Consider the following 25507-nt stretch of genomic DNA (forward strand, 5'->3'; position numbering starts at 1 on the left):
AACCCCACACAGCTCTTCCTCTGCTCTTTGACGCGTCCCGTCAGGCACCCAGAGGAGTGCCGGCTGCTCCCCCCGGGCCACGGTGGGCTGCCCCCTCTCTCCGAGCCAAGACCCCACATCTCCCAGTACAAGCTGGAGCTGCTCCGCAGGGGATGGGTGACCCAGGGCAGGAGCATCCTGCTGGGGTCTGCACGACACGAGCAGCAGCCTGGTAAGTTCTGCTGCATCCAGAGGGACCTTCTGGATGCGTGGGTGTGGGTCATGCCCAGAAAGTCACACGAGCACTGGCACGGAGGAAGAGGCTGGGTGGCTGCTGGATGCTGCAGACAACGTGGGTACCCCAGCCCAGCACCCTGCTTCTGCACCTCCTCTGGCACCACTGGCCCACACAACTCTGACTCCGTGCACCCACCGCCGGGCGCAGGGAGCTGCTGGAGCGGCAGTTTCCAGCTGCCTGAGCTCAATGGGAGCGTACTTTCCTCTGCCCAGGTCACTGCATGAGTGTGTTCCCCCCCCCCAGCAGCGCCCCCGCTCCCACCACCCAGGCAGGCAGTGGGCTCCCTCCCAGGCTTAGGGATGCTGCAGCCCTGCCTGCCCTCTTGTGGCACATGGCTCTGCGTCCGGAATGGAAGGCCAAGAAGAGCTAAAAATGAGAGTATCAGCCTGGAACTGGGGTTTGAGCTGGGCTCAAGCAGCTGGACCCCGACTCCTGGCCACGCAGCAGGATCCCTGGCCGAGCCGTGCATCGCCCACCCCACACACCCCATTCACCCCACAGTCTGGCCAAGCCCTGCGTTGCCCGACCTCTGCTCGGCACAGCCACGGCCCAGCAAAACCACCAGCGAGCAGCCAGAGCGGTGCTGCTCCTCCGAGGGGGTGAGCCAGGAGCCCAGGGTGAGCGCAGCACCAGCAGTGCCCTCCCTAAGCGCAGCACCAGGCAGGGCGAGCGTGGCGCAAGTGGTGGCAGCAGCAGGTTTTTGCCCCTGTGACCTCTCCACCAGCCCTCTCTGTGCCCCTTTCACCCCTGTCCTGGTCCCTGCAGCCTCTCTTTAGCCTGGCAGCGATGCTGGCCTGGGTGTAGCCAGCCCGCCGGTGGCATCGCTCCGCTCAGCCGTCTGGCACCACTTGCCTCCCGCTCCCCTCGCTGGGAGGGAGCAAAGCATCAGGAGAGACTTTGCTGATGTCTCTGTCCCTCCTTCCTCACCTGCCTTCTGCTCTGAGGCTTTGGTTGGTTTATTTTTGTCTTTTTTTATTTGGAGCCCCCACAGGTACCGAGACATGTGGAACTGGGTGAGGCTGCATCCAGAGGGACCTCCCGGATGCATGGGGGGGGGGGTGTCATTCCTGGAGAAGGTGCTGTGCCCCTGGGGAGGGCGGGAGGACGGGTCCTGCCACACTCCCACCGTGGCCTCCCCATCATCCCTTGACCCGGCAGGTGGGCACGGTGCTGCACGGCCCCCAGACACAGAGAAAGACACAGAACCACTTAACCCAAAATAATTTTATTGTTGCTGTTGCTTCTGATACAAAAAGGAATTCCACAAAGAGCCACCTCTCTGTGCGGGACAAGGGGGCACAGGTTTTGGGTTTCAACGCTTCCCAAAAAAAAACCAACCAGCAAGAAATGTCAATACAAAAAACAAAAACAAACCCAAAAAACAAAAACAACACCGCACCAGAGAGGAATGAAGGAAACCTTGAGCTTTTTCATTTGAGACTTTTGGCTCAACACACACACACAAACTCATCTCTGCTAATTTATTATTATTAATTTTTTTTTTTTTAAAAAAAAGCACCTGTTGGAAAACCAAACCAAAAAAAAATAATAATAAAAAAACAAAAACAAACCCAAACATCAGGCCACCCATCCTGTCACAAGCTCTGGGACTCTTGCAAAATCCAGAGTCTGGAGCTGCGTTATGCAGAAGAGTTTTCAAGTTTGACATTAGCCCAAATACAGTATACATACACTTCCCCCACCCCATGCGGCGGCAGCGTACCAGGAAAAAAAACACCCCCCCAGGTACCAAAAAAAAAAAAAAAAAAAAAAAAAAAAGCTACAGGAATATGCACTCCTCACAACAACAAGCAATCGTAACTTTGGTGGTTATACATAAATATGGAAGGGTGGATGATACAGTGCACTATCGCTGACGATTCGGTACCAGCACCGGCTCCGGGAAGCTGGGAGCACCTCGGGGGGGGGGGTAAGGTAGTCGTGTGTGTCACTGGGGTGGATTAGCACCTTTGCTGCCCTGCCACCACGAAGGGCTGATGTGGAACTGGAAACGGATTCATGCAAAACTAGGAAATGGCATTGCAAAGACCAGCCGTGTGAAGTACACTCTTGAGGGGGGGAAGAGAAGCCCACCTGGACAGGCTGCTGGAGGCAGCAGGGAGCCCTCCGTTCACTTACAGTTAAGATTTTCCAGACTCTTTGTAGTGCATTTTGTTTGTCTGCATTAACTGGAGACTGTCTGTCTTGATTGTCACCTCGGACTGACCAAGAGGTATGTGACATCCAGAGGGGTGTGACTTGTGGCCCCCGTTTTCAGAAGTTCTGACCGCTGAGGGCACAACCAGGCTCTGGCTGTCCCTGCCTCTTTCCTCGGGGCAGGCTGCAGAGACACTCCCCGCCCCTTATCCCCATGGTGCTCCTGCTGGTGGGAAACGTGTCACAGGATTTTCAAACCCTCACATGGCTGGTGGCCAGGAAACCCTGCAGCATGCCACACGCGCCCTGCCAAGCCCTCCATCCCCTCTGGCACGGGAAACATCTAGATGCTCTCCAACCAGACTCGTGACATCTTTCCTGCTAGTTTAGTTTGTCCAACCACATTCAAAAATGCCGTTATCTGCCTTTCCCCGGAGCTCCTCCTTACTTACAGAAGGACGCCTTAACGCCTGGACTTGCTGGAGCTCTGGGAAAGCCCTCCCAGCTCCAGCTCTCCGGCACGTTCTGCGTGCCGCGGTGTGAAAAGCCCCGGTTCCCTGCAGGAGCCTGTGGTCCCCCGGGCTGGCTGCTCCGCCATGCGACGTGGGCAGCCCCCACCGCCCCGGCGCTCAGAGGTGACCTTTTCCGTTAGAGGAGCCCAGAAGGACCAGAGGACACGGAGAGGACAGAGAAAGGCAGAGCACAGCCAGTGTAGGTGTGGGATGGTTCCTGCAGCACCACCGTGACAATGCAGAAGCAAAGGAGGAACGAGAGCTGATGGGAAATGCACTGACACCACACCATGCCACAGCTCCTTCCACAGCTGCCCCCAGCCCCCCCTCGCATTTCCAGGGCTGGGGGGGCGGTGTATGGCCTGTGACCATGAAGGACAGGTGGCTTCCCCATGGCACTGCCCTTGCCAGCTCGGACGAACAGTACCTTGGTTAAAGGAGACAGGCAGGAGCTGAGCAGAGCAGGGCATCCCTGCTAACGGGGTTTGAACCCTTGGCAAAGCTTTTGTGAGCTCGTTGGCGGTGTGGCTTGGCTCAAGCACCCCGTGAAGTGGAGCATCCCTGCGTGGCCAAGGTGGGTGCTGAGCCCAGAGGGACATTTCCCATCAGTTGTACTGTGCAGCGGAGGAGGCGGCGGTGGGAGGTGCAGCGACAGAGGAGGCAGCTGTTCCCAGGTGTGGATGGCAAGGCTAAGGACTGCACTGGCGGCTGGGGGGGGGGGGTCTCACGGCTGTTAGTAGAGCTGGAGCTGGAGCTTCATCCTCAGTGCTTGGCCCAGCTCCCCTGCTAAGTAGTTGAGGTGGTTCTTGGCCTCTAGTTTCTGCAGTTCCCTCTTGCGGTACAGGGGCACGCTCACGATTTCCAGCAGGTAGGTGCCAGGCACTATTTTCTTGCGGCCGAGGTGCAGGTAGCTGAGCCCCTCCTTTTGGTGGATGCGGAAGTAGCCATCCTCATTCCCGTGGGAGATCAGGTACCGCACACGGTTCTCCAGGGGCTCCACCGCTGGCAGGAGCTCCAGGATGTGCTCCTTGTGAGCCAGGTCAGACAGGTTCAGCGTCATGGACAGAGGGGCGTCCACATCCATGCTGGCCAAGTTCACAGTGTGATCCTTTGAAAGGAAGCAGGTGCGTTACTTACAGATACCAAGAAAAGCTCGTGGCCAGGTGAAGGAGGACTCGCTTTAGAGGAGTTCTGCCCCACGGGCCACCCCAGAACAGCTCTGAGAAGCGGCTACATGTCCCGTGGCCCTTGCTCTCCTGTTGGCGTGTCGCAGACTGAACCAGCAAGCACAGTCCCTTATCCTCAGGGGAAGAACCACTAACTTCAGAGGCATTTTCCTCCCAAGGCCTGAAGGGCCCATAGTGACCTCCCAGTCCAATCTGTCTTTATCAGGCCTGTGAACTTCTTGGGGGAGCCCTGGACAGAGGCCAGAACTTCCCTCCAAGGAATAACCCGTGTTGATAGTGACAGGTTCAGCCTGGAGTCAGACAGCAAGTGCTGACCGTCCCCCATGGTCCTATGGGAATTGCTCCCCCGTCAGCTCCCCTTGCAACGACACGTGTCCTTTACCTCTTGGTTGCACATACCTCCAAACGTTTGTGGGCAAACCACACAAGTGTGTCACTTAAGATTGTCCTGACCTTCTCTAAGGTTTTGTGAAAGACCTTCCGTTCCTGCAGGACTTCTGAACTCAGTGGCACCCACAAACACCCAAGCACCCAGCATGGGCAGGTACCGAGTGAGCTGCTATCTCTGCCTGGACTGAGGCAGCCCCACAGGAGTGGGCACACACACAGGAACCACCCCAGGCAGCTATCCCCCAAGTGACCCAGCTCCTGCCTTGTTCCGTCCACCCCATCCAGGATGCCATGGGTTTCTTACCTGGTGCTTCACAGTGCCATTGACACTGCGCCGCTGCCGACCCCTCTTGGGGTAGCCATTTATCTTGCACTCATAGCAGGTTTCAGGGGAGAGCAGGTTGTCTTCATCCTCTTCTTGTGGGGCAGGAAGGTAGGAACCTTTCCCAAAACCCAAACCAGAAATACAGTGTCTGGTGGCAGAAGATCAGACAGACCCATGTCAGATTCACGCTTCAAGAAGGAAATCTTACCGTTGCCCTCACAGCTTCTCCATGTGGCACCCAGAAACTCAAGAAGGATCATGCCTGGGTGGAAGACATGGCTTGTGCAGGAAGACTTGTACACAGGACACGCCTGAGAGAGATCGCGCCACGTCTCATTTAGATGTGGCCAGTAGGTTTAATCTGCCTCATCCTGGGCTAGGTGGATCTGCAGGGCATCTGCTACAGTGCTAGCAGCTGCACTAGCCACTGCATTGGTGAAATGGGAGAGGAGATGCACATTTGTATGAGGATCCTCTGGTGGGTGAGGTAGTCTGGCATGGACAAGCTGAGGACTCGTGTAGGAAGGGGAGGCTCCTCGGGCTCCTTCAAATTGTGCCAGTGGCAGAGAGCAGAAGTGTGGTGATGGATCCTGCCTGGGGGCACCATGCACTTGGCAGCCTGCAGTATCCCCCAGGAACGTACAGGAGCCTGTGGGGACCTGCTGGCTGCTCTCTTACCCTTGTCCTGCTCGGAAGTAGCCGCCAGGACAGCCGCAGAGGTAGCCTCCATCGGTGTTGGAGCAGCCATAACTGCAGGGGCTGCCGCCTGCTGAGCATTCATCCACGTCCTGGCACCCGCCGAAGGCTTGGTCAAAATCAAAGCCAGATGGGCAGACGCACTTGAAGCTTCCCAGAGTGTTGTAGCAGGATGCAGAGCCGCAGGCGGTGGGGCTGGAGCACTCGTTTTCATCTGCACCCAAAGACAGCAGAACGAGTCAGAAGCTTAGTGGAAGGGAGCGCGGGTGCTGCTGGCACACCCCACGCCACACGGCCAAGGAAACCTGCCCATGGCCACCGCTGAGCTGGCGGCTCCCCTCTCCCGAGACCTCATCCCATGCAGGTCCCTGAAGGACTGCCTTGATTTTTTTTGTTTTATCTTCCTGCAAGGCAGGGAGCTGCTGGTGTCAGGAGCACTGGGAGCTCATCCCTCTGCAGAGCAGCTTCCTGACACTCCCTGCTGCGCGGACAACCCAGGGCAGTGCCAGGCCGGGCAGGGGCACCGTTCCTGGGCACAGGCACGGTCTGTCTCTGGGACAGGGCAGGAAGATCAGCGCTAGGTTAGCAGAGATGAACCCAGAATGCAGCGTCAGAGGTGGCCAGGGGTGTCTGGAGAGGGACTTAGAGCTTAGCCGCCCTCTTCCCCCCACCCCACAGCCACACGATACAAGAGCCCCCACCCCACACTCACCCACGCACTGATTCCACTGGTAGTGCTGCACGTAGCCCTGCGGACAGCCGCAGCGGTAGCCTCCGAGCACATTCTGGCAGCCGTGCTGGCACCGATGGTTTCCATCACACTCATCCACATCTGCAGCAATGTAACACAGGCAGCAGTGAGAGAACCGCTCCCTGTCTCGTGGGCAGCGCTGGGTGCACAGGGACCACGCGCACATGGCACGGCCCGGCAGCCAGGACCCTTGAGGGTGCTTGTGTGGGTGGGCGGTTTTTCTGCCTAATTATGTCTCTGCAGCTTGAAACTGAATAACACCCTCTGCCCCAAGGCCCACCTCCATCCCCTTGCAGCCCCTGCTTGGACGGTTTTTTGATGGAAGGTCTGGCCTGGATCGTTACCACTCTGCTCCAGGCTGCCTGCGCTGAACACGGGCTTTTTTCCTTTTAGCTTAGCGCGTGGTGAGTGTTGGCCGGCATGAGATCTGCCCTGATAAGGCACAGACCCGCTCCTTTCCCAGCCTTGGCTGCTACGGTTGCAGCACCGAGACCTTCATCTGCTTGTCCCAGAGCCAGCGTTTCTCCAGGCAGGTCAGGCAATGACCTCTCCTACGCACTGCAGCTCCCCTGTGGGTTTCTGGTGCCCCACAGTAAGGATTAGTCCCTTCTTGGCTGGACTGAGCTGCCTTAGAGACCGTGAGTGAACTGGGAACTCTTCCACGTGGAACATGTGCCTGTCAAAGCCCCAGAGACACAGACCCACCTTCACAGTTGACACCAGAGCTGTCCAGGGAGAATCCTTTCTGGCACTCGCAGTTGTAGCTGCCTGGCGTGTTCAGACACTGTCCTTTGGCTCCGCACAGAGAGGGCTGAGCCGTGCACTCGTTATTGTCTGCAAAACACCAGTGGCCGCTTGCAACTCCATCCCCAGCGACGTGGCTGCGTGCAGCTTTGCAGACAGCTACCTCGCATCACTGAGCTCAGCCCCGGCTGAGCCGCATCCAGCCAAATCAGACACACAGCCCCAGGCTGACTGGAGCGGGGCAGTGCTCTGCAGCCAGGGCTGGGCGGCTGGAAAGGCTCTTCTGGGCTTGAAGCTGACCCATGGGGTCCTCGCTGGTGCTGTACAGCAGGGCAGCCAATGCCTCTACTCACCAATGCAGGATGAGTGGTGCTGAGTGAAGCCTGGGGGACATTTGCAGTTGAACCCTCCGATAATGTTCACACAGAGGAACTGGCAGTTGTGCTGCTTGGTGGAACATTCATCCAAGTCTAAAGTGACAAGCAGAAGAACATGTCTCAATTTATCTTACTGAGGTATCTTTTGGGTCTGAGTCTGTGGCACCTGCGTGTACATGGCGACACACAGTGGTCCTGGGCAGACCAGGACTGCACGGACCAGCCTCAGCAACGACACCCCCCAAATTCTTAGGTGAGACTAACGAGTCGCGGGAGCCTCTCCCCACCTCAGCTGCTGCTCATATACAGACACATTTGGGAGGCACAGAGACTTTTCTCTGCCTCTGCTGTAATCCACAGACCCCAGACTCTCCCAGACCCTCAGGCCACCCTCCTCGCAGCCTGACACACTGGTGTTGTGGGAGATGGGCAAAGCCTGACAGTGACTCCGACACACAAAGCCCATTTGTTGGGGACATGCAGCCCCTGGAGCTCAGCACAGCTTGAGAAATGCTGTGCAGGCTGTAGGAAAGGGCACGGAATATTTTTTTTTCCCCTGATGAGACAGAAGTGTCTGTGGAAGGATGAAACCCTAATGCATCACTCCATGAGGGTCCAGCACGGCACCTCTTTCCGTGCCTAGCCTTGTCCCGTGGCTGAACTGGCTGTCCTGTTCCGTGTTACCAGCTCTTGCCACCCTCCCTGCTGCCAGAGATGAGGCAGGGTCTCTGCTGCCTTCTCCTGGGTGAATACCTTTGCAGATCTTCCCATCTTCTTGCAGAATGTACCCTCGGGGGCAGGAGCACTGGTAGCTGCCTTCTGTGTTCTTGCAGATGAAGTTACACGGCTTAGGGGACTGGTTACACTCATCCAAATCTAGACTCGAGAGATGAGACACATGAGCATTCACAGGTGGTGCTGCTGGATGGGGTCCCCAGCACCCCTCGGACCATTCATTCTACCAAGGGGCTCCTGAATACAAGGTGATCCCAGGTTTCGTGGCCCCACACAGCCAAGTGCTCAGATGGCCCTATGGATTCTGGCACTCCCTGCCCCAAATAAATGCATCTTTTCCACTTTCCGGGAAGCAGGAGAGCAGAGACAAGGGCTTTAAGGGAGCACCTCGTTTGAGCCAGCACAACAGATCCAAGAGATCTCCTGCAGGAAAAGAGCCAAATCACCTCCCTGCTCAGATGTGGGATCTTGTGTGACATCTTTCCCAGCCCCTTCCCAGCTGAAGAGATGGGTAGATGCTCCTCCTGAGTACTGGGAACATCAGTGACGGGGCCAGCCCTGAACTTCTGGAGCTTTGTCTCCTCTGCCCAGCAGGGAGTAGCAGCAATGGCTCTGACAAAGCCTGTAACTTTGAGCCAGGCTGGAGGGCACAAAACTGGAGAAAGAGCAAGGATATCTAGAGAGGAATCCTGCCCAGGTGCTCAGGGTCATTTCTGCTCTACTCCTAGGCACAGTGCTTGGTTTCTGGGGGCCAAAGCTTCTTTTCCACCCAGTGTCTAGGACATGCAGCTGCTGGCATCGTCTTGAACACCATCTCAGTACTGGAAGTACAGCACATCCTCAGTGCCTTCAGTATTTCCCCAGATGCCTGCAGCTGTGATTCCAGGGGTGTCTTTTATGTCAACATCTGGATTCCCAACGTGGCGCTCAGGCTGGCTAGAACCAGCTGCCCTGCCAACGCAAGGCTTGGCTGCTCATCTCTGGGTCTCGCTCCTTGCCAGTCCCTGTGACTCCTGGGGTCAGAGGGAGAAGACAGGAAGCCTCACTTTTAAGGAGTTAAACAACACGGAGCGATGACTTTGATGTCTAGAAGACCATGCAATAGGGCAAAGTGTCCAGAGCCCTGCTACGGATATGCAGGACGGCATGGCCGGAGGGGAGGGCAGAGGGCAGGTCCCAGGTGGGGGTCCCAGGACCCTCTCTTTGCATGCTGAGAAGGAGTGGAAGCCTGCCGAGGCCAAGGGCTGCCCAGAGACACGGGTCTCCCCCTCCCGACTCACCCACGCAGGCGGTGCCCGTGATATCGGCGGTGTAGCCCAGCCTGCAGTGGCAGCGGAAGGAGCCGATGCTGTTGATGCACTGTCCGTTCCTGCAGAGGTTGGGCAGCACCTTGCACTCATCGATGTCTGCGGGAGGGAGGGAAGGACCTGTTATTGCCAGCGCTGCCCCTGCCCCCCTGCTCCCGCACCGGGGCTGTGTCACACAGGCTTCTCGTCCGCTCCAGGCACTGTGTAGGTCTGTCCCAGCCAGGTCCCGGGGGAATTCCGCAGGTACCCACATCTCTGCTTCCCCCCTCTGCACTGAAGGTGATGCGGGCCCCAGCTCACCTCTCCCATCAGTGGAGTACCCCGGCCCATGAGGACACATTTTCTTGTACTGGGCGGTTCCAGGGAGGGGACAGAGTTCACACTGGGGGCCCCAGCTGCGCCCGCTGTTGCAGCAGCACTCGGATTTGGTGACCAGGTTGCGGTTGGTGGAGGACATCTGGCACATGGTTTGCAGTACTTCAGTGAAGCAGAATCCCTGGCGGGTGTCTGGACAGGAGAGAGCGAGAACACAAGTTCAGGATTTGAGCCAGTGTCAGCATCAGGGAGAACCTGTCCAGCCTGTGCCAGTTCCAGCACGGAGGGCAGTGTGGTTTGAATAATGCTAAAGATACAGGTGATGCTCCAACATCCTCTCTATTTGGAAACCCTGAAACACTTGAAAAGCATCATCTGCTACTAAAGAGAGGCTGCTCAAGACCCACCAGGACTTGGTGATTACCAATACACTCTGTGCCAGAGGGGCTGACTTCAAAACCTTCATTGCAGTCACAGCGGTAACTTCCCACCGTGTTGATGCAGCGGCCGTTGGGGCAGATTCCGGGCTTGGTGCGACACTCGTTCTCATCTAGGAAAGAAGGAACCACAAAGGGTTGTGAGGCACAGGACAAATTTCAGCTTTCCATGAGTCCCCAGCGCTACCACTCCGTTTGCAACACTGTCACATAGTCCTCAAGGACAACTTCCACATCCTTAGGCAGGTGAGGGACACATCCACCTGCCCAGTGGCTCAGTACCCGGCTCCCCTGGTTTGCACATTCTCCACCTGCAAGTGGCCAAGCTGCCAGGCTGGGATCGGAGCTGGGCTCGCTCCACCTCCCTGCTGTGCCCCATACTGCGCAGGTCTGGGCTGCCCACTGCTGGCCCTTGCAAAAGCAGCTCGGTGCAAAGAAGCTTGACACGGACATGGAAAGACACAACAGAAAGGACACATGGCCTAATGCTGTGTCACCCTGCGCTGGAACTGCGTAGACATGTGGGTCCAGGGATGAACAGGGGTTTTGTGTCTGTAGGCACCTAGTAGGACATACAGGGAGTTCTGACATATGGGAAACCCTGGGGAGGAGCTGTTTTGACAGAAGGATGTAAAATAAAGCTACACGGACGATATCTAGAGGAGGATGGTCTCCAGCCCCGCTAGGAATCCCTCCCAGCCTGTCCCTTGGTACCTGTGCAACCCTCGCCATCGGGCCGACGCTGCATTCCTGGTGGGCAGATGCACATGAAGGTCCCGATGAGATTCTTGCACAGCATCCCTCGAGACTCGCAGTCGTGCAGCCCCTCTGCACACTCATCCAGATCTGCAACCAAGAACCTCATGAGACCACGTCCAACCTGCCAGCTCCATGGCACTGTGGGGGCAACTAAGAACTGAGTGCTCACATCTGCACCACTCCACCACCCCTCCTGCCTTGGCCCAGGCTGGCTGGCACACCGCACGGGCACCCCGGGAGGGGAGGGTGAGTGCAAGCCCAGAGATGCCAGCTCAGAAGTCCTGTCTCCTCGCTGTACAGCACCAGGGACCGGCTAAGGGCAGGGGGCTGGGGAGAGTGTGGGGGCTCCCCGGTGGGTGTAGAAGGGGATTTTACCTCTGCACATTCTTCTGTCTTCTCGGAGGGCGTATCCAGATGGGCAGGTGCACTCATAGGAGCCAAAGGTGTTGATGCAGCGGAAGGCGCAGAGCAGGGGATTCAGCGCGCATTCGTTGATATCTGGGAGGCGAGAGAGAGGAGGGGGCTCGACCCTGTGCTCTCAGCAGAGTCAGCTGGGCAGTAACAGTGGTGGAACCCCCCCCCACTGACACAGGAGTGTCCCCCCCTCCCCGTGCATTCATCTCATGAGAATTCTGTTCCACCAAGGCCTCCTGTCATGGTCTTCAGTTGCAGAGTGGGACAGACACCTGGTGTCTCAGCAGCTTTGATGGGACAGGGTCCTGGCTCCGTGGTGAGGCATCTCCTGCATTTAGGCAGGTCTCCAGGCCTCCTCCTGGTCTCCAGCCTCAAAGGAAGCCGAAGGGTGCCAGTGCTGATGTACACACTGATGTGGAGAAGAGCCCCAGCCAGCTTTTCTGCACTGTCCATTGGAGGCTGACCCGAGTGCTGCTCACCAGCAGTGACCCAGTGGGGCCACCAGTACGGTCCAGTACGCAATGAGGCTGAAGGGACTGTCCCACAGCTGCGTTACCTTCACATGTCATCATGGGACCTGGCTCAAAGCCCTCATCACAGGCACACTCGAAGCCTCCCACCACGTTGGTGCAGGTGCCGTTCCCACAGGGGTTGCCAATGGAGCACTCGTCGGTATCTGGAGGAAGCCGGGACCCCGTTAGTGGGTGAGCTGGGGGTGGAGGCGCGGGCTGGCCTCTTCTTGCAGCCAGAGCGCTCACGCCAGCAAAGCCAGGAGCCAGGGGTAAAAGGCAAAGGGACAGGGGAGAGGCAGGTGGGTTCTCGCCCCCCCCCCCCGCCCCCCCCCCCCCCGCTCGTAGCCTCTGACATGAGGAGGTTAAGAGCAAGAGCGAGCGGGTGGTTCCTGCGCAGACCCTTACCCACGCAGTTGACCCCTGTGTAGTCCAGGTTGTACCCGAAGGGGCACTCACAGCGGAAGGACCCGTCGGTGTTAATGCAAGCCCCGTTTATGCAGACACCCAGGTTCTCCGAGCATTCGTTAACGTCTAGAAGGGAAACCAAGGCAATGAAACCTCCTGTCAGCATGTAGCCAGAAACAGCCTTGTCCTCTCGGGGACTGCAGACCCCCCATCTCAGATACTCCCTCTCCGGAGCTGGGGGCTGAACCTTTGGTGCGCAGGCAAAGACCGTGAGCCTGGGAGGGCACCCAGTCCTGTGTGCCCCCCTCCTGCCACCAGGATTCAGCCCTGCTCCCCAGACAGCCTGCGTTTGGTTGCTTCTAGGCAACCCTCCCACAAAGCATCTTCTCATCCCTAGCTCAGACCGTACCTTCTCGGGTGTCACCTGGGCCTGGGATGGCTCCATGGCCATATGGACACAGCTCCTGGAAGGCAACTGGAAGAAAGCAGAGACGTTTGATGTGCTTACAGGTGCTTCTACTGTCAGAAGCTGAAATGTGCTTTGGAGGCTTCTAGAGCATGGCCGAGAGCTTGGCAGCTCACTGCCCATGGGAGGCCACAAAACCCTGGCTGGCTGGAAAACACCTTGGATCTGGAGGCACCAAGATGCTTTTGCCCTTATCTAAAGCCCTGCAGAGAAATGAGAGCAGATCCAAAGCAGAAATACATGTGGCTGTGGTTGCTGGAGGGCCAGGAGTGCTGGCGTCCAGCATGGGCTACTCAGTTTCAAGGCAGCACCCTCCAGACGGAGGAGCCCACTTTGCTGGATGGCTTGCACCACTGGCTGTCTTGCCTGACCTGCACCCCTTCCCCACACTGTGCACATTGGAGACACACGCAGCCATCTCTCCCGTGGAGCTAGGTCCCAGCACACCTACCGTTCCCCTCCTGTGGGCACAGCTCACAGGGGTCTCCCCAGCCTTCTCCTGGCATCTTGCTGCAGCAGCACCGAGCCTTGGTGGTGTTGAAGGCCTTGGGGACTGAGCACTTCCCGTTGTCAAAGCGAGTGAAGCAGAAGCTCTGGCGAGTATCTGTAGGAGGATGGGGAAATGCACAGGTCACCACAGACAGCCAGGACGGTTATGGTCCCCTCCCCACTGCGATGAGCGGCACTCACCAAAGCACCTCCGGCCGTTATCAGACAGCACAAAGCCTGGAGGGCAGACACACTGGAAGCTGCCAGGGGTATTGGTGCATGTCCCGAAAAGGCAGATGTTGGGCTCCTCTTCACACTCGTTGATATCTGGGAGCACCAGGGATACATTACAGGGCAGCCAAAGGTCACTCCTTTCCTCATTGCACTAAATCAGCTGAAGCTGTGATGTCTGGGGAGCTCTGACACCTGCAGAACATCATCCCTAACCCTTAACCCACCCTCAGGGAAAATGGGACAACAAAGAGGCCAGGGCACAGCAAAAGCAATGAGCCTCCTCCATCGTGGGAGCAGGCCTTGCCCTGCTCTGTGCCCAGCTGCTTTCAGGAAGATCTTTGGGGGGGTGGGGGGGTGTATGCCCCAGCCCTCTCAGGAAGAATATGGTTGTTCTGGGAACAGCCTGAGGGGACCACAGGCTGTGCTGGAAATGGAGGAGGCGGAGAGGCAACATTACCGATGCAGTTGTCGTTCTGCACCTCGTACCCAGGGGGGCAGATGCAGCGGAAGGAGCCCTCCAGGTTCTGGCAGGTGCCCGGGGAGCAGGTCCCAGGCAGGCTCACGCACTCATTGATGTCTGCAGAGACAGGGAAAAAAAACAGTGATAGTGTCCGTGCTCAGCTCGGAGGACTTGCATGCAGGGTACCTTACTGCACCCATGCCCCACGTGCAGCTGCACCCTGCTTTGCCCAGAAGATGCAAAGGAAGCAGATAATTTTCTTGGATGCTCTGCCTTGTGGACCCTGGGAACATGGACTCAGCCCTGCAGGAGGCTGCGGTGGACACGAGTAAGCAGAGCACGATATGCTCATCTGCCCCCACAGCCCCTGCCTGCAGGATGGTTCCCAAGGCAGCCCCGGTACAACTCTGCGTGCTTTAGGGGTATCAGCAGGACATTTCTCCTCACTGCCTGCAGGTCCCAGCACATGGAAAGGGGACTGGCTTGACTGTTCCCTGCATTGCTGGGAGGGAGATGCAGGCAGAGTGGGGCTCAATCCAGCTCTCCATGGGCAGTCAAATGACAAGCCTTTGGCTCCAGAGGACCTGGGGCCTTGGGAGAGGTTCTGGAGAGTCCACTGCTCAGTGGCCACTGATGGGATCAGCCTGGGGACCACATCTCACAGCACTGCACAGTGCCAGCCACGCCAACATATAGCTCAACCCACAGAGAAGGGCCAGCCTGCTGCCCGGACACTCACCTACACAGTTCTTCCCATCAGGGGTCCGGTCATACCCCTCTTGGCACAAGCACTGGAAGGAGCCGATGCTGTTGATGCACTGGCCGTTTCGACACACCTGCCCCACCAGGGATGAACACTCATCAATGTCTGTGGGAGGGAAATGATAAGCACAACGGGAAGAGAATTGCACAGCACGTGTCAGCGTGCCACCTCAGCCAGCCCCACACCTCTGACACACACAGCCACGGCCGGGTGACACCCAGAGGTCACTCCTACAGCCGCTGCTGGCTGACACCCAAAGCTGATCCCCTGTATGCCACTGTGTGCCACCCCATGCCCCGCAGCTGCTGCCGCGTTGACCCCAGCCGGTGGTCCACGCGGTCAGGGTTTGATGCAGCTCACCCATGCAGTCGTTATTGTGTGTCAGCTCGAAGCCGGGGAAGCAGAGGCAGTTGTAGGAGCCGACTGTGTTCTTGCAGGTCCCATTTCCACAGGGCTGTCGGTCACACTCGTCAATATCTGCAGAGAGAAGGTCATGGCCGATTCAGGGCCTGAGCCAGCTGAGTGCCGCTGCCTTGGGTGTGCAGGCAGGGTACAGGCAGCTGCATGAGACCCCTGTGGCTCGCAGGGGCAGCCTGGGATCGAGGGGACACTGTGGCCCTTGGCTGTCCTTGGCACTACCCAGCGGGTGCTGGAGAGAGCTCACATCCATATTGATATCTGACTCCCGGCAGGGCTGCGGCAGTCACACTGACCCATGCACATGGTCTGCTCCCCCGTGGCCTTGAATCCATTGTGGCAGATGCAGACGTAGCTGCCTTCGGTGTCAACGCAGTCCCCGTGGCTGCAGACGTTGGGGATCTCCTGACATTCGTTGCGACCTGAAAGAAAGCGAAGCGGGAGCTAGTGAGCAGGAGGGATGGAGCTAATGGGAAGGGCAGACCCCCGCCTGCGGGTGGGAAGCTGTGTCCGTGAACAGCAGAACGGGGTCTCCGTTTCCTGAGAGGTGGCTTCAGAAAGAACAAGATTTATGCACTGCAATCAGAAAAAAAAAAAATAATTTAATTGGAGAAAATGGCCTGAGCTGCCAGACTAAAGCTGCACTTCACAATGACCTTTTCTCATCCCCAGGAGCCCACGGTCCTGGGGAATCACTCCAAAAGTACAGATATCCCATAACCACAGCACAGCCAGGTCGTGGTCCCAGACCAAGAACCCACATGTGGGACTGGCATGTCCTTCACCCTGTCTTCCCTTGGGTGCACACATGAGGGTCTGCAAGGCCAGGCAGGGGCGGCAGCGCCTCGCGCGCGTCTCTGGAATAGGTAGCAAAGAGCTCCCATCTTACCCACGCAGGCTCCGCTGGGCGACAGCTTGTATCCAGTGGAGCATTCGCACCTGTAACTGCCCGGGATGTTGATGCAGTCGGCGTTGCGCTGGCAGAGGTTCTCCCCACTGCTGCACTCGTCGATGTCTGTGGGAGGACAGTGATGCAAACCTTGACGGTGCAGAGCGCCAAGCGCTCACCAGGCACCGTCATCCTGGGGGGGCCGGAGGGGCTTCATGGAGTCAACTGAATTTTAGCTCTTGTTCCAATCAAGGTCAACCTTTTTTCAAGAAATTTTCAACCCTTTTCTATTGCTTTGCAATAAAATAATGGGAATGTTAGTGACAACTCAAAATTTTGAGCCACTCACATTTGCAAACTTTTTCTGAAAGACCCCTCCAAAAAACCAAGGAAGGGAAACCCAGGTGGGAACATGAATGAAAATCAGCAGGTTTTGTCCAACCGTTGATGTGGAAAAGGAAGACAATTTCAAGAAGGCTGAGAACACGTAGACTCTGTCCATGTCTGCTGCCAGCCCTCACCCTGGTGCCCCATGAGGCGGGGAGACACCAGTGGCACACTGCGAGCCCCCCCAGGTGCCCTGGCTGCCCCTTACCTTCGCAGATGAGCAGGATGTTGTTGTAGCTGAATCCAATGGGACACTCGCACCTGAAGCTGCCGATTTGGTTGATGCAGACACCGTTCGTGCAGATAGCTGGGATCTCACTGCACTCATCGATATCTGCGCACAGACAACATCTCTCAACATCCCGGGAAGGCAGCAGGGAGGAAAGCATCCCCCATAGTTGGGAGACTGCTGCCCTTGCTTGTTCTAGGAAGAAGACTAGCAGGAAAGGGCTGCCAGACCAACAGCGGAGCAGCTCTTGGAGGACTGATGCTGGATCCTGCGGATCATGCTAGGCTGGGGCTGCTCTGCAGGGGGCTGGGCACACAACAGAGCCACACAAGGCTCCAAGCCGTCGGAGCCATGGGATTGCTGGCAGAACCTGCACAGCACATGCTGGGAGGGATCCTGCTCAGGACATCCACCTTGTTTTCTGCAAGTATGTCTCTGCAGTAACATGGACACTTGCCCAGGCTCTGGGACCAGGCTGCAAGTGGGAAGTTATCCAGGGGGGTCACTGAAATACTGAGATGGCTCCAGGGCCCCTGGCTCCGTCGCTGTGCCCAGCACAATCCACCACCAGCCCTGCATCCCTTGGTTGCATTCGCCCTGGGAGCAGAAGATGAACTCACCTCCCTCCTCTTCAGCCCCCTGGCTGGCGCTGCCAAGGCCAGGTGAAGCAACGATTACCTACTCTTTGTCTGACAAACTACCAGCGAGTCCATCTTCCAAGACTGCAAAATGTCTGTAGGCAGCCCACAAATCCCAGGACTGTCGACAGCCCCTCTGGCTTCCCATCTCCCAAACCAGAAAGCCGAAGGCTCGGCTCTCAGCGGTGCCCTCCCGCTGTAGGGCTGGTGCTGCCAGCAGCGTGAGCACGAGGGCTATCACAGCGCTGCATCTACCTGGCCACTGGCCACTGCCGGCGGCCACTGGCCACCTGTCTCTCCAGGTGGGACAGAAACAAGCCACAATTACAAATGTGGGGAGGTCTGAGCAGCTCAGCCACGCAGGACATCGGCTTGAAGGCTTGGCCAGCAGCTTGCAGCCATGTCTGCCACCTCTCGTCCTTGTCTGTCCTCTGCTCCTCTGCTCGGGGCTTGACTTACAAAGGGAGGGGAAGAGAACCAGCGCACAAGCACCGCGGGAAGGAAGCAGAGGGGCAGAGAGCAGACCTGGCTCCGCAGGGCACGGGACAACTCACCGATCGGCTTCCCAGTGTGGATGTCGATGATAAACCCAGGGGCCTGGTTCCCACACAGGATCTGGTACTCGGCTGGAAGGGGAACACCGAGGTCATGGTCATGGCAGAGTGGGGTGCAGCAAGGGACAAGGGGGACGAGGCTGGACAACTATGGCTGGAGTGAGTGGAGAGGGGGGTCTGACAGGCTGGAGGGGATCTGCACAGTGCTCGGCCATGAGTTGCAAGGGCCAGAACATGGGGAACCCCAAGAAAACATGGCATCAGGCAAAGGGCTTACACACGCATGCGCTACAGGGGACACGCACACGCACGGCATCTGTGCGCCTCACACCTGGGTACAGACCCAGTCCTCCACGCAGCGCGTGGCCAGCACGCCCCACTCCAAAGCTGCCCCCCACGCCCAGACAGCCCACACATCATCTCCTCTCGGCAGATACTGTCCCAGTCCCCTTGTCCTAGTGCAATACACATCCCCACAGTGCTCACCCACAGGTGCCAGACACGATGCTCTCCCTTCTCCCCCTCTATTTTGTTAGTGTCTGTGCCCCAGAGCACACGGGATCGCTGGAAAAGCGAGGGGGCAGCTGTGGTGCCGAGATGACTTACGGCTGGCAGGTGTGGGGCAGGGCTCGCACGGCTTGTTCCAGGCTTTGCCGATGTTGTAGGAGCAGCAGCACATCTTCTTGGTCATGTTGAAGGAGAGCTCGTTCTCACAGGTGTCGTTGTAGTTGCGATAGCACACGCTCTTCCTCATGTCTGCAAAGGCAGCCCAGACAGCATCGTGTGCCACGATTATATAGATTTATTTTTATATATATGAAGCGCCTATCACCCTATCGATAAACATTCTTTGGAACCACTCTTGACATGGAATGCCTTGACCCAGGAATGGGTGCTGCCAGCCCCAGGGCACTCGCTGCTGGGGACAGGCCACCCTGTCCTGTCCTGGTGCTCAGGAACTGCAGGTGACACAGAGGGGAGCCCAGCGAAGTGGCTGCAGTGATGGGCTGAAGCCCTGCTCCCAGTGAGCGCTGGGTCCTGCTATTCTCATACTAAATCCAAACCCCAGCATTGTACCAGCTATCGAGAAGACAAGAAACAACCCTCTCCCAGCCAAAAGCAGGACGCTGTGGCAGGCAGTGGCAATGCTCCGCTGGGTCTCTCACCACCCTGTGCCAGCCGCTGCCCCACAACTGCTGGCAGGGCGAGTGTCAGCCCCTCCGGCACAGGCAGCGTGCGCAGTGTAGGGCAGCGATGTGCCGAGGCACTGCTGAACTCTGTGTCCCAAGTCTCAGCCCCTTCTCCCAGCACTTCTGCTCCATCCTCAGCCATCCTCAGCCCATTGTTCACACTGGGCTGCCCAGGCTACCCCGCTGCATAGGGCACTGCAGGACCCCTCCCCACGGATCTGCACCGTGCCGTACCCATGCAGTTATTTCCTCCGTTGACTTGCATGTACTCAGGGGGGCACACACAGGTGTAGTTGCCGAGGGTGTTGTAGCAGGTTCCAGGGCCACAGATGCCAATGTGAGCAGAGCACTCATCGATATCTGCCGAATAAAGGAAACTGGAGGTCAAAGCACCAGGCACAGCTGGAGAAGGGTCTGACACGGGGTTGGTTCGGCACAAGGTATGGACGCGCCTGGCATGGGGACCAGGCTGGCCAGGCACTGGGAAAGGGGACAGGGTTTGTGATGAGGATGGGAAGTCTGGGAGAGAAGGGGGAACGGATTCCGCCAGCCACTCCCAGATACATGCACAACTCCATTGCACACACACACACATACACACACACACACACGTGTGCCATACACGCCAGGCACACAGAGAAGCCCAGGCACAGGGTGCAGCTACCTTCACAGATGCGCGTGTCCTCATTGAGGTAGTAGCCGAGGGGGCACTCGCACTGGAAGCTGCCAAAGGTGTTCACGCAGTTGCCGCCCTGGCAGAGGCCCGGCAGCTCCTGGCACTCGTCGATATCTGAGGAGGGAGAGCAGCTGGGAGGTGATCACCGCCTGCCAGCCCGGCCCAGGCAGTGCCCTCACCCTGGGGTCTGCAGCGGGTTCGTCCCACCACTTCCAGGCACTGCTGGTGCCCAGGCAGCTGGAGAACATTCGAGGAATGCTCATACTCACTGTTTACCATCTGGTGGTCAGGGGCTCAGCAGGCACCCGGCCAGCCCAGCGTCATGGCAGGGGGTGCCTGTATGGGGCTGGGCTCCCCCAGCACCCAAGCCCCTGGAGAGGGGACATGGCGGCCAGGTGGACTTACCTTCCAGGATGACAGTGATGGGGTTGGGCCGGAAACCTTCTCCTCCAGGGCACAAGGTCTTGTACTCAGCTGCGGAAAAAGTCAGTCAGGGGGATCCTGAGCTGAGCGGGCTCCCATGAAACAGGAGGGGTAGGGAGAACCAGGAGAAACCCAGGAGAAATAGGCCATGAGGACGGTGGCAGCGATCCAGATGGAGCAGCCTGACTCCCAAGCTAACTCAGCCGCCCTGTCCCTACCTGCCAACACTTGAATGGGGTTATTCCACATCCACTTCCCTCCCCCAGCCCACTGGACTAGGAACGAAGGGTCCCAATCTGGATCCCCCAGGCACAACCAGCCTGGTCTCCCTCAGCCCACTTCACCTCTCGCCTGCCCTGGTCCACCTGGCTAGCCCTGCACTGACACAGCAGGGTTGCCTTCCTTCCCCTCAGCTCCCCTTGCTCCATCGTGATGAAAGCATATCCTAGACCAAGGACTCCCAGCCCGAGTTGAGAACCCACAAGGAAGCAGCCCCGTCTCTCTTCTCTAAGCTGCCCACCCGGCCCATGCCCGAGTTCACCCCAGTCACTTTCCCAACTCACTCGTGTTGGCTGGAGGACAAAGCTCGCAGGGGTTGCCCCACGCACGACCCAGTGAGCAGCAGCAGGATGCCCGAGTGACCCCGACTCCAATTTCTGCACTGCAGGAGATCCCCCCATCTCCTCGATCTTGGGTGTCCAGGAAGCAATTCCCAACACGGGTATCTGCGCAACGACAGCGGTGGGTGAGCAAAGCCTCTCCAGTAAAGACTTGTGTGCACAGGAGGCGTGAATGGCACTATTGCCTCCAGAAGCAGGGAGAGGGATAAGAGGGATGAGGCCCCTGTCCTGTCCCAGATATCCACTCTGTCAGCTCCCTGTGCGGTAGTAAACCAGATCCAAACTGTCCTTGCAGCTCACAACTTTGGGAACCCTTCAAGAATTAAGTGTGCCCAGCCTGTCTGGTCAAAGCCACACTATATCACATAGAGGTCACAGCACGGTGGCTTGTCTTCAGTATGACTAAGGAGCATGACCCAAACAATGTCATCAGTAACCCAGGGCCTTGCAAGAAATAAACACTTCAGAATAGCTCCGGAGCTTCCCAGGAATAGCATTGCTTCAACCAGGAGAGCACCCACACTGGTGACACAAGGTGGGGCAGGCGTAACGGGAGGTAGGGACCCTGCTGCTGCTGCTGCTGCAGCAGGGTTAAGCCCATCGCGGACAGCTGGGTATTTCGTGGGGCAGACAGTGGGCAGCCACCCCAGGCTCTAGTATTGACCACTTCCAGCTATGTGGGACCAACACGAAGGACCACCGAGGCCGTGGATGGAAGCTGTGCTCTCCAGGGGTCCCCACTCACCCACGCAGCCCACACCAGTGGGGTTCAGCTCAAAGTCCTGTGGACAGTTGCACAGGTAGCTGCCAGGGGTGTTGACACACAGGCCGTTGATGCAGTTCACGGGGTCTGCACATTCATTGATGTCTGAAAGGATGGAAATGTGAAGACTGAAAAAAAAAGACAAAGACTGCCACAGAAACCACTGCCCCAGTCATACGCTCTGTACTGAGTGTTCAGGGTCTATCCCCACGACCATGGTGTTTCTAAAGCTTTTTGTGATGGAAGGTAAAGCTCTTCCAGAAAAAGACCTTGCCTTTTCTGCCTCACACCACCCTGCCCAGAAGAAAGGAGCAAAGCCGCACCGAGCTCTCCCTCCTGCCCGCTGAAGGTTCACCTTCCAGCAGCATCGAGGTCTTGCCAAGAGCAAAGACACATCACCACATCACACAGGGACACTGAACTGGCTTTAGGCTGCTCGTGTCACTCCCTGCCACGGCTGGGGCAAGCTCACACCAGCAGATAACAGAGCAGTCACCCCCATCCAGCAGCCCTGTGAAAGTCCTGTACCTGTGCAGTTGCCTCCACTCCTGTCCAGTTCGTAGCCATCATCACAGGCGCAGCGGAACATCCCCGGCAGGTTCTGGCACGTCCCAAAGACACAGATATTCTGGAAGGTGCATTCATCAATGTCTGCAAAACAGGGAGAGCTGGGTACTCAGGATCTGGCAGAATGAGGACCAGGACAAGCCTCTCCTGCTCCCGTCTCAAAGCAGAGCCGCAGCCCAGCTGTGGGCAACCCATCTCAGGATGGTTCTAGTGCCATGGGATGTCATCTCCTGGGTGAGCAGGACCGGGCATGCTGTGTGTATGCCCCCTCCCCTCACCCCTGTTTTGCTGATTGTCCATGTCTTGCACGGATCCTTGGCTTAGCCCAGTCTCTGCAGGCTGGGGACCAACTCTGGCAAGCAGAAGAGCTGGCACCTTGGGAGCCTTGCACCACCAGGTGATGGTGGGTCTTGCTCAGGTGGGTCTTACCTAGTAACGGATCAGGTGGTGACAGTGCAGTGCAGAGGCCAAGGCCAGAAAGGAGGTGGCCACTGGATCTCTTAAAGCAGCTGTCAAAACTCTGGGCACTTACCCTGGCAGGCTTTGCTGTCCTCTGTAGGATTGAAACCCATCTCACACTCGCAGCGGTAACCCCCAGGTGCATTGAGACACTGTCCATTCTCACACAGGTTCACATTGTCCGCACACTCGTCCACATCTAGAGAGGGTCAAGCACGAGACTGACGTGGTGTCCACCCGAAGATGGGAGCTCCCCTCAGCTTGCCCAGAAAATTCCCTCAAGCTTGTTCCCACCCCTCTGCTGGGAGGAGGGGGCTGCAACACTTCTCGTGGCCTTGATCCTCCCCAAAGACCTGCTGAGCAGCTGCCAGGTCTCTCTGAAGGTATCTGAGCAGGCTGTGGTGAGGGCAGGCTGCAGTGGCTTTTGGGGGGCATCTGGTCTGGGGAACCCCAGACACAGGCAGCCAGGTGCTGAGCCAGGCTGGTGGCCAAGAGGGGGTGACTCCATGTCCCAGCAGGATGCCTGAGCCACGTTCCTGCTGCCAACTGAGCCTACGGGCCTCACCTGAGCAGGAGAAGCCATCCCCGTTGAAGCCTTCTCGGCAGGCACAGCGGTAGGAGCCTGGTGTGTTGACACAGTTGGCGTTCAGGTTGCACTTGTGCTCTTCAGTTGCACACTCATCCAGATCTGGGCAGGGAGGGCACCCGTCAGTGTTTTGCCTCTGGCCTTTGCTCTAAGCCTGGGTGGCTAGTGTAGGGCCCAGGGGGCAAGCAAAAGGCCTCCAGGCACTTGGAATGCTGATGAGGCTCTGACGCATCTCTGTGAGCCTCTATGGCCGTGAGCACTTCCTTGGCAGTGCTGACACAGAAAACACGGCCGCGAGACGCTCTCACACACATACCCGCATTCCCAGTACCTCCCAGTTCAGACACACATACCCATCCACACACCCTTACGTTCCTCCATGCACACCACACACGTGCCGCTACATCCCTGCACTCATATACACAGCCTGCACCCCCCCTACCCCCTCCCACACCCTGTAGCCCTGCGTTCACACCACACCGCGTCCCAACATGCCACCATGCCGCCACGTTGCCAGTCTGACCATGACATTCGTGCACACTCATCTCAATCCCACGCCCACTCCCTCCACATCCCAAACTTGTGCCCTCGCCCCCATGTTCACGGCTCCACAGACATGGCTGTAACGCCTGACAGCGCAACACCCCCACCCCCACCCCTCTCTCCAAGATCCCATAAATCTCACGCAGGGCTCCTGGGGCTCAGGAGCATTCGAAGTGAGGGTGTCAGCTCAGCCCAGCCTTCACAGGTGCCCACCGACACACAACCACCCTCTCCTGGGATGCCAGCTCACCGTTGCACTTCAGCCCATCGCCAAGCCAGCCCGTGCGACACTTGCACTTGAAGCTGCCGGGCACGTTGATGCAGGAGGCGTGCATGTCGCAGTTGTGAGCTCCGATCTCACATTCATCGATGTCTGCAGGAAGGAAGGACAGCAGAGCTGACGCAGCTCCCCCAGGAGAGGAGGGGGTACCAGGTACAATCTTGCCAAGGGGTCTGGGCACCAATGGCTCCTTGGAGTCTGAGCCCCAGGGGATGGAACAAGGTGCTTTGGGGAACAGGCTGCCTGGAGCTGTACCCGTGAGCTGATCTGTGCTCACCCCGGGCAGACAGAGACCAAAGGAAGGGCTGGCCCCTGGCTTGCCCATAAACTAGGAAAGTGTCTGTTCCTGCCTGCAGCCTGGAGACCTCTGCCCGCCCAGGAGGGCTCCCAGCACACAACCACATCCCGAGGTGCCTGCAGCACCCCCAGTACAGGGGTGGTGCTCCCCCCAGCGCAGCTGCAGGAGGTGTTTGGGAGGGCTCCCACCAGCACCCCTAGTTCCAGGTCTAGCGAGCTCCCACCTGTGCAGCCTGTGGTTCCCTTCTTGACAAAGTAGCCCAGCTGGCAGTGACAGATGAAGGAGCCTTTCGTGTTTTCACACTCGCCATGCAGGCAGATGTTAGGGTTGAGATCGCATTCATTCACATCTGCAGGAGAAAAAGGATTTGTTTGGAACACCACAAGAACCTTGACGTGACCCTGGGGCAACCCTCTGTACCCCTTCCTCGGTCCCACAGCAGCCTTGCGGTGGGCCCAGGGCACAGCCTGGTCCTCACCAATACAGGTCTTCATGTCCAGGGATGCCATGAAGCCATCAAAGCAGAGGCAGCGGTACTCCCCAGGGATGTTAGTGCACTGCCCGCCGTCGCAGATATCTGGATTATCCTCACATTCATCGATATCTAGAGAGAGGAGACCATTGCCAAAGTAAAGACATTAGAGCCAAGGGAAGGGTATTGTGGGAGCAGGGGGGAGTCCCAGGAAGGGCTCTGCACCAGGTCTCATAGTTACAGGACTCTGGAGCCTGTAATGAGTGGCTGGACACTGCAGTGCAAAACCAAAACATCTGTCCAGGTAAATCACCTCTCTGGAAGTGACTTAAAAACCAGCCCCCCTCACCCTGAAGCCAATGCTATGGCTGTCTGGCAATGGATGCAGAGGTCCCTGGGGCAGCTCCTACGAGAGCCAAGCTGACCACTCACCTGCACATGATCTCTTGTCCGGCATCAACGCGTAGCCTTCGCTGCAGCTGCATTCGTAGCTGCCCTCTGAGTTGGAGCAGTGTGTGTCACAGCCGCCATTGGTTATGGTGCACTCGTCGATGTCTGGGGGAGAAGGGGGAGGTCATGCTGCTTGGGTGGTGGGCTGGGACACATGCCTTGCAGCAGAGCTGCTCAGACACAGTGCCAGTGGTGGGAGAGGTGCTGAAGAGGAAACAAAAAGCTCCCCCAGCCAGAAGAAAGCACCTCTTGCCTTTGCCAACAACTTGCAGCTCACAGGAGTTTCACAGCTGGCGACAGCCCCTTACCAGTGGTGCCAGCTCCACCAGCAGGTTCCCCCCTTGCCTCCCAGAC

The 25507-nt window shown here is 57.8% G+C and overlaps 1 protein-coding gene across 1 annotated transcript in view; it reads right to left on the reverse strand.

Annotated features, from left to right (window-relative positions):
• Positions 1–3668: 3668 nt before the first annotated feature.
• FBN3 (fibrillin 3) overlaps positions 3669–25507 on the reverse strand; it is a 109787-nt gene continuing 87948 nt past the window's right edge. Inside the window, exons 29-65 of the mRNA XM_055806578.1 lie at positions 25136–25258; positions 24710–24835; positions 24455–24580; positions 23904–24026; positions 23090–23212; positions 22598–22723; positions 22027–22149; positions 21481–21603; positions 20679–20840; positions 20098–20166; positions 19681–19806; positions 19251–19376; positions 18433–18582; positions 17827–17898; positions 16614–16739; positions 16019–16144; positions 15426–15551; positions 15073–15189; positions 14689–14817; positions 13947–14066; positions 13457–13582; positions 13218–13370; positions 12710–12775; positions 12301–12426; positions 11940–12059; positions 11345–11467; positions 10925–11056; positions 10198–10323; positions 9759–9965; positions 9432–9557; positions 8170–8292; positions 7393–7509; positions 7001–7129; positions 6257–6376; positions 5527–5758; positions 4828–4996; positions 3669–4054 (exon numbers count right to left, since the gene is read on the reverse strand). Coding sequence (XP_055662553.1) covers positions 3680–4054; positions 4828–4996; positions 5527–5758; positions 6257–6376; positions 7001–7129; positions 7393–7509; positions 8170–8292; positions 9432–9557; positions 9759–9965; positions 10198–10323; positions 10925–11056; positions 11345–11467; positions 11940–12059; positions 12301–12426; positions 12710–12775; positions 13218–13370; positions 13457–13582; positions 13947–14066; positions 14689–14817; positions 15073–15189; positions 15426–15551; positions 16019–16144; positions 16614–16739; positions 17827–17898; positions 18433–18582; positions 19251–19376; positions 19681–19806; positions 20098–20166; positions 20679–20840; positions 21481–21603; positions 22027–22149; positions 22598–22723; positions 23090–23212; positions 23904–24026; positions 24455–24580; positions 24710–24835; positions 25136–25258 — 5012 coding nt within the window. The 3' untranslated portion in view covers positions 3669–3679. The remainder of the gene's footprint in view (positions 4055–4827; positions 4997–5526; positions 5759–6256; positions 6377–7000; positions 7130–7392; positions 7510–8169; positions 8293–9431; positions 9558–9758; positions 9966–10197; positions 10324–10924; positions 11057–11344; positions 11468–11939; positions 12060–12300; positions 12427–12709; positions 12776–13217; positions 13371–13456; positions 13583–13946; positions 14067–14688; positions 14818–15072; positions 15190–15425; positions 15552–16018; positions 16145–16613; positions 16740–17826; positions 17899–18432; positions 18583–19250; positions 19377–19680; positions 19807–20097; positions 20167–20678; positions 20841–21480; positions 21604–22026; positions 22150–22597; positions 22724–23089; positions 23213–23903; positions 24027–24454; positions 24581–24709; positions 24836–25135; positions 25259–25507) is intronic.

Source organism: Falco peregrinus, chromosome 5 (assembly GCF_023634155.1).
Source record: "Falco peregrinus isolate bFalPer1 chromosome 5, bFalPer1.pri, whole genome shotgun sequence".
NCBI lineage: Eukaryota > Metazoa > Chordata > Aves > Falconiformes > Falconidae > Falco > Falco peregrinus.